The sequence below is a fragment of the Quercus lobata genome, chromosome 7, assembly GCF_001633185.2.
Source record: "Quercus lobata isolate SW786 chromosome 7, ValleyOak3.0 Primary Assembly, whole genome shotgun sequence".
NCBI lineage: Eukaryota > Viridiplantae > Streptophyta > Magnoliopsida > Fagales > Fagaceae > Quercus > Quercus lobata.
In genome coordinates, this window is record NC_044910.1 from 36,460,736 (window position 1) to 36,474,660 (window position 13,925).

At 33.1% G+C, this 13,925-nt stretch overlaps 1 protein-coding gene across 1 annotated transcript; it reads left to right on the forward strand.

Annotated features, from left to right (window-relative positions):
* The first annotated feature begins 7,540 nt into the window (after positions 1-7,540).
* LOC115954111 (dof zinc finger protein DOF3.5-like) lies at positions 7,541-8,787 on the forward strand. The gene has a single exon (XM_031071987.1). It carries the CDS (start codon positions 7,684-7,686, stop codon positions 8,494-8,496), a length of 813 nt encoding a protein of 270 aa, XP_030927847.1. The 5' UTR covers positions 7,541-7,683; the 3' UTR covers positions 8,497-8,787.
* Positions 8,788-13,925: the final 5,138 nt, after the last annotated feature.

Consider the following 13,925-nt stretch of genomic DNA (forward strand, 5'->3'; position numbering starts at 1 on the left):
GCATGAAAAAAAATTTTGGTCAAAAACTTAGAAACTGAAAATTTTTTAGTTTCGATTAGTCATGCATTGATTGAATACCAATTGAGTCAGGCTGAGAGCAATGATTAAAAATCAAGGGATTTTCTATCGGTCGAAAAACACATTCGATCGATCGAAATTCTGGAAATTTGAATTTTTTGAAAAATTGCAGAAGATTATGCGGAAACAACTCAACCCAAGTAATTTCATAAATGAAATGCATGTGAATGAGTTTAAATGTTTTTCAAAAACATGAGTTTTCAACTCAAAACTCAAAACAAAGATTTTTAATCATCAAAAACACAATTTTTGCCAACCATTAACCATATTTTGCATCAAACTCCATAGAAAACAGTCTTGGATGGCCACACTAGTTCACACACAATTTCATGTACTAAGTTTAGCAAAGAATAACTTGTGAAGTGTGTGCAACTAGTAACAGCATGAAATACATGTGGAGTAATATGTAGATAGTAATCAATCACAATTTCTACATTATTCATCAAATAAATTTGAAAGTGACTATCACCTAAAGAGTTACATCATATAACTCTCATATCTCCTAGAAAACGAGCTTGCAATCATGTATTTTTTTTATTTTTTATTTTTATTTTGCCTTATTGAATGCAGAAATTTTTTATTCCCCCTTTTTTCTATTTTATTTTAAGGCTACACCTTATTTTCTTTTTGTGCATGTGTTACACTTTCTCGAGTACAAAATCTTATGATATGCACTAAGATGTTCATGATTGGCTAGTAAACAGTGGTGAGATGATTATTTATGCATTTCTCTTAGGATTTTTTAGTTCTTAAAATCAAAAGCATGTGACTTCAAAATCAAGATCATGTGATCAAAAACTATAAACAACTTACTCCAACATGCACTACATAGCTAAAACTAGCAAAGTGCAGAAAAATAAGATCATCTAAACTAAACAAGGTACAAAAGTATGTTATGCAAAGATAATAGGCCAACCTCAATTACATATTCATGATGTGTAATACAAAAGAAATAAAAATCTTTTTGGTTTAAAAAAAAACTTTATGACCAAAACTAAAATCACATATTATGCTAAATAATTAAGAATGCAAATGCAATGCATGACAATGCTTAACTAAGTTATAAAGGGTACACAAACAAGAAATATCAATTTCTTAATTAACCCTTAAATACATGTACAAATTAGTACACACTCACACAATATCAGAAATAGCTTAGCACTTATATAGCACATACTATTTAAGTTTCTCCACAATGTCAAGCATGTTCTAAATCAAGAGAGATGTGAGAACATATGTGATTCACTTGTTAGGAACATATGTCACTACTTTATGTAATTGGCTAATCCTTTGACAAAATGCACTTTACTTGTATTTGGGTAGATCTAAGATGTGTTTAATACTTCAAGAAATTGTATTTCAAGTCTAGTATTAAAGCCATGAAGATTGGACCAAGAAACAAGTGAAGAAAATCTGTTCATTAAACTTGGACAGATAGCTCGACACCTGTGGATAGATAACTCGACAGCTTCTCGACGGATAGCTATCTATCGAGATTTAATGAATGAAGCTTGACAGATTCTCGATCGATCGAGGTATCTATCGAGGTTACGGGAATTCAGATTTCCAGATCTGAATTTCGGCCCAAGCTTATGTATTTGTGTAGGGTTTTTTTTCTCACAACTCTAGACATATATAAAGCTTATTTTAGAGGCCGTCACATAAGATAATACAAGGAGAACATATGCAAAAAGGTGACCGATGCCTTATTCTCTCTGAAAGAAGCTACTGCGTCTTTGCGCCTTAGGGTTTTGTAATCAAGTGCTTCTTGATCTTCATTGTTGATGAAGTGAAGAATTTTGCAGCCAACAATCTTCTTCTAGTTGGTGATTAAGTCGCGTACTGGGATCCGCGCAATTGGTTAGTCACGTACTGGGATTCGTGCATCAAAGGATGTCGTTCATATATTGAAGAGTTCAGATGTTCTGAAGCGGTAGAAGGTTTTTGCTGTGAGTTCATCTACGGAGATTGTAGAGTCTAGGGACAAAAGTTTTGTACTAGATCTGAAACTTCTCTTTTCTATAGTGAATTGCTTTTCGGGAAGGTTTCCCCTAGGTTCTTTATTGTGAAATTAGTTTGTTTCATTGATTTTCCTAGGTCATCATATCTTGTCTTATTTATTTTTCCACTGCATGATTTTGACATGATATTGATGTTTGTTTGTTTTAACAAGTTTTATTCATAATAAGTCTAATTAACAACTTGGGTTTAAAACTTGTTAATTCTATCAACCAGGGTCTAAATTTCCCAACAAGAGAGATATTATAACTCATGTAATCCTCAAAACAAATAAAACAAGACACAAAATAAAATATTTTTTTCTTTTTGAAATATTTCAATGTTTTTGGATTTTTGAATAATCAAAACAACCTAAGAAAATAAGACAACCAAAACCTGAAAGAAAATATGTCCACAAATAATTGAAAGAATTAAATCAGGAATAAGTAAGAAACACTCACCTTAGAGAATCTTTTCTCACCCATATAGCACGAGTCTTCGGCTTTAAAGGTGAAAATCCATGAGAAGCAGATTGTATTTGAGGGATTACACCAATCTTCTGAGAAAGACTAAAATCCTACAAATTCCTTTCACAAGCCTCAAAAAGATCAACTGAAACAATAGTGTTCTTTTTATTCAAAACATCACAATAAAAAAATAGTAAGACACTTAAAATTATCCATGATAATAGGGATCAAGGATCAATTCTAGGTATAATAATCTAAATCAAGAGCTAACCTGCTCTGATACCACTTGTTAGGTTTTAGATCCCTGTAAACTAGATTGTTTAACCTAATTAATTAACCAAGTGAATACTTATATTTATTATTCAGATCTGGGTTAAAACAATAAAGTCATATCATGTAAAGCAACGGAAAATAAAGAACACTATGATATGATCACCCAGGAAAACCAAACTGGTAAAAAACCTGGGAGGATTTAACCTAGTTATCCTAAAGGTAAAAAGTAAATCCACTATAGAGAATCGAAGTTTACAATAAGATTTAGACTACCAACATCATATAGCTATCACATGTAGAACTTACTAATACGACCATATGCAAGCTTCGAATCTGTGGTCTCCTTCTCTATTAGGCCTTTGCAACACAAACACCCACACTTGTGATAAAAAACACAAACTCTCTTGTTTTGTGACTCCAAGACCACCCTTGAAGGTTTAGATCATCAGCACCTTTGATGACTAGAGAAGGCAGCAACTTCTAAAACACTGGATCTTGAGATTCTTCAAGAAATAACACCGGTAGAAGATATGAGAGAACTTTTTGGGTACAAAATCCTAGATACAAAAGAGACATACTCTTCTCTCTTTGAAAAGCCTTATTAAAAACATGCTTAGGATTTCCTTTATATACTAGAAGAAGTAGATCTGAAACCCTAATCGTTTTTGGGCTTGAACTGCTGTTGGGTCAAACTTAAAATTTTGCAGACCCGTATTTCGATTGGTCAAGCCTGTCTTTTGATCGGTCGAACCAGGTAGATTTTGAATTCTTCTTTCTGCAACTTGTATGTTCTTGAATCTTGACTTGTGTCACCTTTGACTAATAATACCTATTGACTCTAGGATCTATATCTAGACTAGTTTGTGTTCACGATTTGCCAATTGTTCTAAATTTTTAGAACCTAACAAATAATTTCAGAAATGGGTAATGGAGAATGTTTACCTAGAAATTGTGATGAAGAACAACGATGATAATCAGAGAGAGCAACTGAGCAATAATAGAGAAGAAAGAAGCAAATATCGTGAAACTAATGAGGATAGAACCAAGGATTGATGATATATATATATATATGTGTGTGTGTGTGTGTGTGTGTGTGTGTGTGTGGGGGGGGGGGGGGGGAAGGGATAGACTAGTATTTTGATAAATAATATCTTGAAGTTGAGGCTAATTTGGGTTTTCAGCCAAAACAATTAGCGGCAACCCAATCTTCCATATCATGCAATGCTGAAAAAGCTCTAGAAAATTGCATTTTTGGAATCGCGAAAATCTGTGGAATTGAAAATGCAATCCCGCAGATATCGCCTAACCAAACGTATGCCCGAAATTGTGATTCACTAAACTACCGTTTTGAGCAATCTAAACGCCTAAACAAATGGGCTCTATGAAGGAAATTATTATTTTATAATAAGAATATATATGATTTTAAACAGTTAATATTAAGTTTGGTGACTTTGTAAGAAATGAAAGAAAATCAGTCTCAAAAGGTTTTGTAATATTATTCTGATAAGAAAAAGGAGAACAATTATTATCCTATGAAAAGTGTATAAATTATTATTATTAAGAATAGTATAAAATACTATGCAAGGAAAGATGTTCTTCTATCTAAATATCCATAAAATGAAATACTTTAATTTACATGAATCCTTCTTAAATTCTCGTGTAACTTATCCTTATTGAGCTGTGTAGCTCACCCCTTCCACTCTTTCAATCAATGGGTTTTATTCTAGAGCAGAGGGGGCCTTAGTCAAGTATTTGGGAGAAGTTGGTTTTAGTTTTAAAAGTATAAGCCCTATTTTGGCAGTTTGATGTTTAGCTCTGTAGTATGGTGCATGTATTTCAGGATATTATGATGGGAGTTGTATATTTTAGTGCAATTAGAGATGTATTATGTGAAAGTGTGGAATTTGAATAACTGGTGGATTCTGTTATTCCTTGAGTACAGTGTAGATGCTCTGAATATCAAGTGAGAAAAATTATATCAAGAAATTAAAGAGATAAGAATGAAAAGAAAGAGGAAAGCTTTTGTTAAAAAATTTAGTTGGTTCTTGTTAATATCAGGTTCAAGCTTGATATTAACATGCTGGTCATAGTCACAAATCTGGGTATCGGTTTTGGGTCGTGACACCCCCCTCCCCCAACAGCCCCACCTTGGCTTCGCCATTGACACTAAGGGTGTGCAGTGGTGTTCTTCCAATAAATTGAAACCTCTTGCATAAGTAACAAAAATATAGGTAGATAATAATATATATTTCCCTTTTTATTTTTTTTCCTGCTTCTGGCCACTGAGACTTCTTTCTCTCTAGGTTGTTTATCATGTTTAATTATTTCATTGGAGAATATCTTTTGTGCTGTTTTAACAAATGTAGATTGGATTGGTTGCCCTCACGATTGACATTCTTGCTATCTCATAGAACCGTGGTATTAGCAACGCATACGAATGAAACCCATACAAATTACATGATCCAAGAAGCCCATGATCCAAGAGATTCTCAGTGACTTACGTACAATATGATTAATATATATCCACCAACCAATGAAACATTCCTTATCTAAGGAATTCTATACACGTTCGTTCTGCGATTAAGATGTTAAAACAGACAACACCCCCCCCCCCCCCCCCCCCCCACTCTCTTCCCAAAAGAAAAGAAAAGAGGGAACTAAATAGTACTACCATATAGTTTGAGCATTTTTTTTACTTTCCTATAGCTTGAACTAATTGTAAAATATCCATTGTTGGTGGGGGTTTTTTGGAGTTATACGTAATAGAGTAGGGGGCTCGATGTTGATAGGGGAAATGGAGAAAATAGATGGAAGAGAAATAAATATTTCTGTTGTTTTATCTTCTAGGTCATTAACCATAGTATAAACAATGACACCTCATAGAGGTATATTAAACATGGCAAAATAGATTTTTTTTTTAGTTAAAAGATAGAAAATGACGAAATAGATTATTAAAAGGTCAAGAGTCTTGTACCTTAACTAGTACCTCTTGGTATTTTTCAAATCAACATTCAGGATTCAAAACTCCTAACTCTATTGATGTTATGATTAAAATATCAAAAATAGATTATTAAAACAAATTGAAATATTCCCAAACATGGAAGTATTTTCATTTTTTCCACACAAAAAAGAGAAGCTTATATTCCCTTAAATTTTAATTTTCTTTTTTTTAGTGAAATTTTCACTTTGACTTTCAATGAGTCATTTATAATTAAATCAAACATAGGGGAGTATGTTAGAGAAATAAAGAAGGCAGGGGCTTAAGACCAAAATTTTTGTTTTTTATAAAAAAAATCTATCCAATAAGTATCCGTTTGGATACGGATGAAAATGGTGTTTTTTTTGTTTCACGTTTCCTTTTTTTTTTTTTTTTTTTACCAGAAGCGCATTCACGTGGGATACAGACTTGCTAGTGGGTCTTGTGCACTGTGCACGGGACCCACTACTCTATGAACGTCCACACATTTCACTCGAATGGCATTGTTAGTAGGTCCGTGTACTGTTTATGAGACCCACAAACATCTTTTTTCACCAAAACTTTAATTAAAAATAGGTCCCACGGCACTATTCACACATTTAAAAATTATTTTGCTACAGTGTTTTCAGTTTTCAACAAAATAAGCGGTATCTAAACGCACCATAAGTATTCAAAATCTATGTTATAGAATCCACTCTATTTCAATTTTCTAGTGAAATATAGGACTAGATAGTTTATTTTACAATTGAGATTTTATATATATATATATATATATATATAATTGTGTACATGATCTCTTGTTATTATTATTTAAAATTTTAAAAAACTAGATACTAAATACATTTTTAAATTTATCATATTTAATTTTACACCAAAAATAGTTCTATTTTAAATGTAAAAAAAAAAAAAAAAAAAAAAATCCTTGTCACTTTGAGTAAGTTCTAGCAGAGGACATAAAAATTATGGTATTGGTGGGTGAGTAGGGAAGAACTAGGTGGGAGTCATTTCTGGCTAGCAATGTTAGTCTAAATAGTACTTTGTTTGTTTACTTTATTCTATTAATGTCTCCTATTGGAAGAAACTTAAAATGAGGCTATCGAGGCCTTTGCTTCCTATACAACCCTCATTCCCACCATTATGCTCGTGCCACGTAAAGGCAAACACCGACACCTTGTATTAGCCTACGGGGACTGTGAAATATACCCACCTGCCGTACGCTCTTAACGGCACCACGAAATCCCAACTTGTCTATTAATGCAAAATCTATCAGATCTCTCATGTGCATGGCCATGGCCATGGGGTGCATAAGCATTTCCAAGACCTCCAATACATGCACACTCATGTGCCCCTTTCCAACAAGTTTTACCCCTACACTCGTTCTCTTGTTGGACAAATTTTAACCCTCCTACTCATGAACTAATATTGTTATTAAGTACTCCCGATATACGGTTTACGTCATACTTGTTGATAAGTGCAAGACAGTTAATATTAGAATTAATATTTTCATATTAATTTATAAGATTATTTCATGTCTTTAAATTAAATGACTCGTATTTATTGATGTAGAGTGCCACGTTATTATATCTTAGAAGCATATAATAATTATGTCATTATATGAGTAAAAAAGAGTTATATAGTTGATTGTGATAAGTATTTGTGTATAAAATAAAACACACATATCGAGATAGATGATTTTTATACTTACACTTATGTATGGGTTGCATAGACGTTCCTAGTACCCCCATATAACTACTCTATTGGCAGTATTACATTCCTCTCCAACTGATCCTTCTCTCCCCTAGCTCCACAAAGGGAGAGAGAGACACACACACAGAGAGTGAAAGAAAAGGCTTTTTCTATGAAGTGTATTAGATCTGAGGCAATTGGGTCATGGAGAGAGGATGGAAAACAAACGTAGAGTTATCACCAAACTGTCCTCGGTGTGGTTCTTCCAACACAAAGTTTTGCTACTACAACAACTACAGCTTAACACAACCAAGGTACTTTTGCAAAGGCTGTAGAAGGTATTGGACTAAAGGTGGATCCCTCAGAAATGTACCTGTTGGTGGTGGCTGCCGAAAAAATAGAAGGGCTAGCAAGTCCTTAAGGCTATCCAATGATGGTGTTCAGTCAAGAAGTTTGGCTTATGGGAATCTCAAAAATGACCCAATGGGGCATTCATTCAAAGGGAATTCCATGGTTGAGTCCACTACTAGCTCATCAATGATGCCTGATGGTTCACATATCGACCTTGCACTTGTTTATGCCAACTTCTTGAATCAAAAGCCTGATTGCAAGAAAGACTTGGAGTTGCCAGAATTGCCTGCAGGTGATCATCATTTTAATTCAACTTCAGAGTTTTCAAGTGTGTCAAATACAAACTTGAATTCAAGTACTCAACTAGAAAATGGTTTTTTTGGATGTCACGCTAGTGTTTCTGAGCTGCCTTTGGAAAATTGTGTTAACACCCAGATGTATTTATCAAGTGAACAATCTATAAGGCATGACACAAGCAATTATGGGTTGCCACCATTGCCAGGTGAAGCAATAGCCTCCCAAGAAGTATTGTGGCCAAGTTCTCATCAAATGATGGTGAATCATGCATTTCAAGAAACGCAGCTGCTGGGACCAGAAGCACTAGATCCAAATTCCTTGATTTCTAATTGGAGCCCATTCGATTTATCAAGGGATGATACTTTCTAGAGGACATGAGAGGAATGTGATTTTCTTCATCTATTTTCTTGTTTTTATTCACTATGATTATAATTATGTATAGATTAGGATGGGGAAATTACCATGAAATAATAATCGTAAAATGTTTTTATTCCCACCCCCACCCCCAAAAAAAGAAAAGAAAAGAAAATACAAATCCAATTTTGCGATAGCAAATACACCATAATTCCATATTCAACTATGTTATTGAACCTTTTTTTTTTGTTTGTTGGAGAATCAACAATGTTATTGAACTCATGAAATACACTGGAATTTACATGAAATCTTGATATAACATATTAGACACCATCTTAATAAAATAAATTTAAACCTTTAGCTGATATGGGTCCAATTTTGTGCTAGAGAGCCTGATCACTTATTTGGAACTCCTCTAATTACGATTGTTTTCTCTCTCCTTCTCACACTGAAGTACATCAAGTGGGTGTTCATCTACTTGCTTCTCTAATTTTTGGAGGTGTTAATTAAGGCGTTTTCCATATTAGAGGAGGTATTAGTGATCTGGCATTTAATAGTTTCCAAAAAAGATATCTAAAACCTTTAAAAGTATAAACAATCGGGAGGGTGTATATCATGTTCTTATCATTAGCTTCTTTTTAAGTTAGGTATATTTAAAAGTCAGTATTTGGTAAAATGGGGTTTCTAAGATGGAAAATTAGTTTTTCTATGATCATAATTTTTGTGTTATAATTATTGTCACAATTCTAATGTGGTCAACTGTGAGTAGTGGTATATCACTTTTACATTGATCCATAATTTTTTCTCTATCACTCATACAATCAAATCATCTTTGATAATTTACCCTACTGTGGACCTCAAAAACTTAAATGAAATCTAAAAAGATTTTCCCTTAAAAAGTTATAGCCTTTCAAAGCCATAGCTTTTTAAAATTATTTTCCAACTTATTGAGAAAAACATGCTGCTTAAGCCACATTTTTTCCTTGGGCCTCAAAAGGTCCAAGTTTAAAAGCCGAAACCCACAAACCAACAAAATTTAGGAAAATTAGTCCAAGTCATACTGCAGACAAGGGAGTCCAACATGGCAGAACAGAAAGATAATATCAAAAGGAGTCTAATAGAAAATCCAACTGTCTCAAGTCTGCCACAAATGGGTCACAAGCCTCACAACACACAATTATATCCAACTCGCAAAGAGATTATCTAAAATTGAGAGGCTCAACAAAGTAGCCTAAGCCTGCAAAGGAACCCTACCTGTTATAAACAATGGGAGGTGAGATTTAATAGGAAGTGGAGGGAAATCTGTTGAAGTGGTTGTTTGCCACACCTTTTGGGTGTTGTGTTTGTAGGGAAACACACACACCATAAGGATGAAGGCAAGTCCACCACAATTAATGTGCATGTCAAGTCCATTTACACAGCCTTGAACTGATGATAGCCCACTGAGTTGGCCCCTATCATCATTCATTGCCCTCAACCAGCAATTTTGTTTTTATTAAAGTTGATACACTTGTGAATTCTACCACAACATACCTTCTATTATGCCAAGTTGGTAGCAACATAATAGAACCCAAAGACCCATTTTTAGGAGTGCTAAAACTTCCCTATCTCACAAAGGTGGTTGTCTAAATTCATGACTAGGGTATTGCACAATGAAATACAAGAACCCCCACGCATGCAGTCTCTAAAATCGTTAGTATATACTTTTTGTAAGTGTTACTATAGCTAGATGCTTATGATAAGTCGACTTTGTTACCTCAATAGTCCACAAGTAGTATTTACAACTGTTCTAACAAAATTTAGGTGAGAAATTAGTAGAATCCTAAAAAAACACAGTAATTGAAAATTAAAGGATAAAAGACTCCAATCCTGTGTATATAGACTTGTATCACAGCAAATTTTTAAACACATAGCATGATAACTCTATTGTTTTGTCAATTTGCAGAAGATGTTCTCTAAAAATTGATGGTAGAGAGTGGTTTTTTGAGTTCTTTATTTTGTTCGGTATCCTAATTTTCTTAGTCTTAATTTGCTTCGATAGTCCATTTAGTTCTGTGGTACTCGTCTTTCTTATTTGAATAAAGCACTTGGTCGTAAGGATGTCTTTTTCTTGTCTTAATTTTGCTGGTGGCTAATAAATACATTGACCCCCATAAAAATATGATTGTTCACTTGTGGACCTGCTTTTAAAGTTTACTCAATAGCAATTTTTTATATTTTTTTGACTTTAAAAGTTACAAGTTAGAATCATTCTCAACCCTATAAATATAAGGTGAAGACAAAGTAGTAATTTGCTGTAGGAAATTTATAGATTTTATGAACCACATGTTCTTGGTAGCCGGCGGTCAAGACCACATTATATTATTAATTCAACCTTGAAAAGTTTAAGGGTGCAAACATAAGATTCAAATTATTCTACTGTTTCTTCTTTTTATTGGTTCCTCATTACTAGAAAAGTTTAAAGATTAAATTAAATTATTGCCTCTGAGTTGACGTTGGCAAACTTGGCTTAGAAACTTAGAAGGGTTATCAACATTGAACTTAGTGCAGTGCATGATCCCAGAAAAAGCACATGATCCAAGAAAATCACTCCCTAAAATCACCTTCGAATTAACAACTAAAAATCCTCTTAAGTACAGGGTCCAAAAGTTTGATCAAATCCAATCTTTGAAGGAGCTAGCATGAATATTCACAATATATATACATATACACACACCAACCCAGTCATGCAATGTTATTTTATTAGTAGTTTAATACTTGACATATAGATTGCTCATCAAGTACGCTGCTTAGCATCGTGGTTGTTAAAATGAAAATTAAATTTCCTACCTTGATTACATCAGTAGCCCCTTGATTTGTACGCAGTACAACTATAGCTTGGATTGCACAGGCAGGAAAAGACGTGGTCACCATCATATAAATGACTAGTATAACATAGACCACTAGTTTACTATTATGTGGGCAATATATTAATTATTGGCTTGGGTTCAGGATAACATATACTAGAAGGTGGTGTTTTGAGAGTTTCTTTTGTTTCAAAAGTGCCAACAAACATGATTTGTGAACATTGTTAAAAGGACTTTGTCCAACCCAAATGGCTAGGACATGATGTGGGGGATGGTAGTAATTATTAATTAGGGATGGTGATAATGTAGTTTCTTCCTTTGAAATTAATTAAGGAAGGTGCTGGAAAACTCATTCAATTTAAGGCCAATGGGGGCAACAAAATGCAATCCAGTTCATCGATGAAAAAAGTGAGTTTTGGTTACTCAATTGGTAAAGCCTCTTTAATTTGACGATAAAGGGAAATCATCAATAAATGGGTGTCATAGCATGCTTTTATACTGGACAAGAACTACAATTTCATCCCTACTTGTTCACACAAGCCCAAGTTTAAGCTTTAGCTTGGTTGTCGGTTGTGTATTTGCTCTTTGTTTCAATAAGAATTTTTAAAGTTTATAATCAATTAGAAAATTTCAAACCTGGATAATTATAGACTGAACTTAAATTAAAGTCTTCTATGAAAATAGGCCATGAGTCATGCGTGTGTGATGTGGAGATTGAACACAAGTCTTTCACTAATAATATTTCAACCACAAGCTTTACAGATTACATTATCTTTAGGTATATGAAACTGCATAAATATACGTATGGTCAGAGGAGCCAATACCTATCGTAAGTGACAGTAATAGGCGCAGCCACGCAGGAGTGATTTATCTTCCTCAGAAAAGAAATAAATGTGGCTGATGGGAATATTCAAAAGCTCTCATTCTCAATTTTTTCTCTAGTGTGGTGCTGGAGTACTTGGACAAGTCCTCAATTACATTTATATGAACGAGAATATATGGATCCAAAATCATGGGTTTGATGTTGGCCATTGCAGTGCAGCACTAGGACGACAATAATTGACTCATGCACTGGATATATGCATATCTCTTTTAGTGTGAGAGACTCATATGTTGTGAGAAAAATGATGTATATATCTGATATATGAGATACTTTATCGTGGGCTAGAGAACCAAGAACGAATGCCTAGATCTAGATTAGACATGGCAAAATAGGTTAGAATTTTTCTGACTTGGCCTGAAAAATACCCGACCTAAACTCAATTTTTTTGACCCAAAGCAAAAATGGGTTGACCCGTGACTTGACTCGCATTTTTTGCGGGTCAACCCGACCCGAGCCGCGACCCGTGACCCGAACCATTTTTAAAACTTTTTTTTTTTGGGTAAAAAAAAAAAAAAAAATTAAGATAATATTGGTTTAATTGTTTGTTGTGACCTTTAAGGAAACAATTGAGACATATACATAACTACGTACAAATGAATTGAAAGATGAATGGTTGAACATTCTGTAATGAGTAAAAATTTTTAGATATCAAATAGCAAAGTATATACCAAGATAATTTGGTTACAGTAGAGTTAAAAACATAGATTTAAAATTGTAGACATGCGTGAGAAATATTGATAGGTGTGAAAATAGTGAAGCCAAAGTATCAAATTAACATAAATTATGAATGCTTAGACCTATTTTTTAATAATTTATGTTCAAAATAAACGGCTTTTCAAAATAAATTATGATATTTCTTAGAGTGTTTGTTGCTTAACAACGATATAATATTCATAAAAGAGATCATGTATAAATAAGTAAACAATCAAACTTTAATGTATATTTTCAAACTGAAATAGAGTGTCAACCACAATTGATAATAGATTATAAAATTAATTTTTAAGATTGTAAATTTCTTATATGTTTTTATTCTTTGTCAAATGAGTTATTCAGTAAGTCATTTGTAATTTTGTTTTATATTTTGGGATGTTGATATTGTGTAGAAATAAAACTTGTGTATTTGTTTTACTTATCTATGTGTTATTTTGTTTTGTTAGTTAGCAATGCTGAGATTTTTAAAATTTTAAAATTATTGAATAAGTATTAATAAGTTTAATCGAGTTCATTCTTGATATAAGTGGTTAATTTAAAGTAATGTATTTTACATCAAGTAATTTGTTGCATGACTTTCCAAATGGCAAATATATGTTTTTATTCTTTGTCAAATGAGTTATCCAATAAATCATTTGTAATTTTGTTTTATATTTTGAGATGTTGATATTGTATAGAAATAAAACTTGTGTATTTGTTTTACTTATCTATGTGTTATTTTGTTTTAGTTAGCAATGCTGAGATTTGTATAATTTTAAAATTATTGAATAAGTATTAATAAGTTTAACTGAGTTCATTATTAATATAAGCGGTGAATTCAAAGTAATGCATTTTACATCAAGTAATTTGTTGTATGACTTTCCAAATGGCAAATACATGTTGTTTTCTTTATAAAAAAAATTTCATGTGAAAAATACGAGTCAACCCGATCTAACCCGCAACCCACTTGATCCAAACCCGTTTAACCCGCTTAAAATTATCTGTTTTGACTCGCAACCCGTTTG

Coding starts and splice junctions, on each gene's coding strand:
- LOC115954111 (XM_031071987.1), top strand. CDS start 7,684: ATGGAGAGAGGATGGAAAACAAACGTAGAGTTATCACCAAACTGTCCT.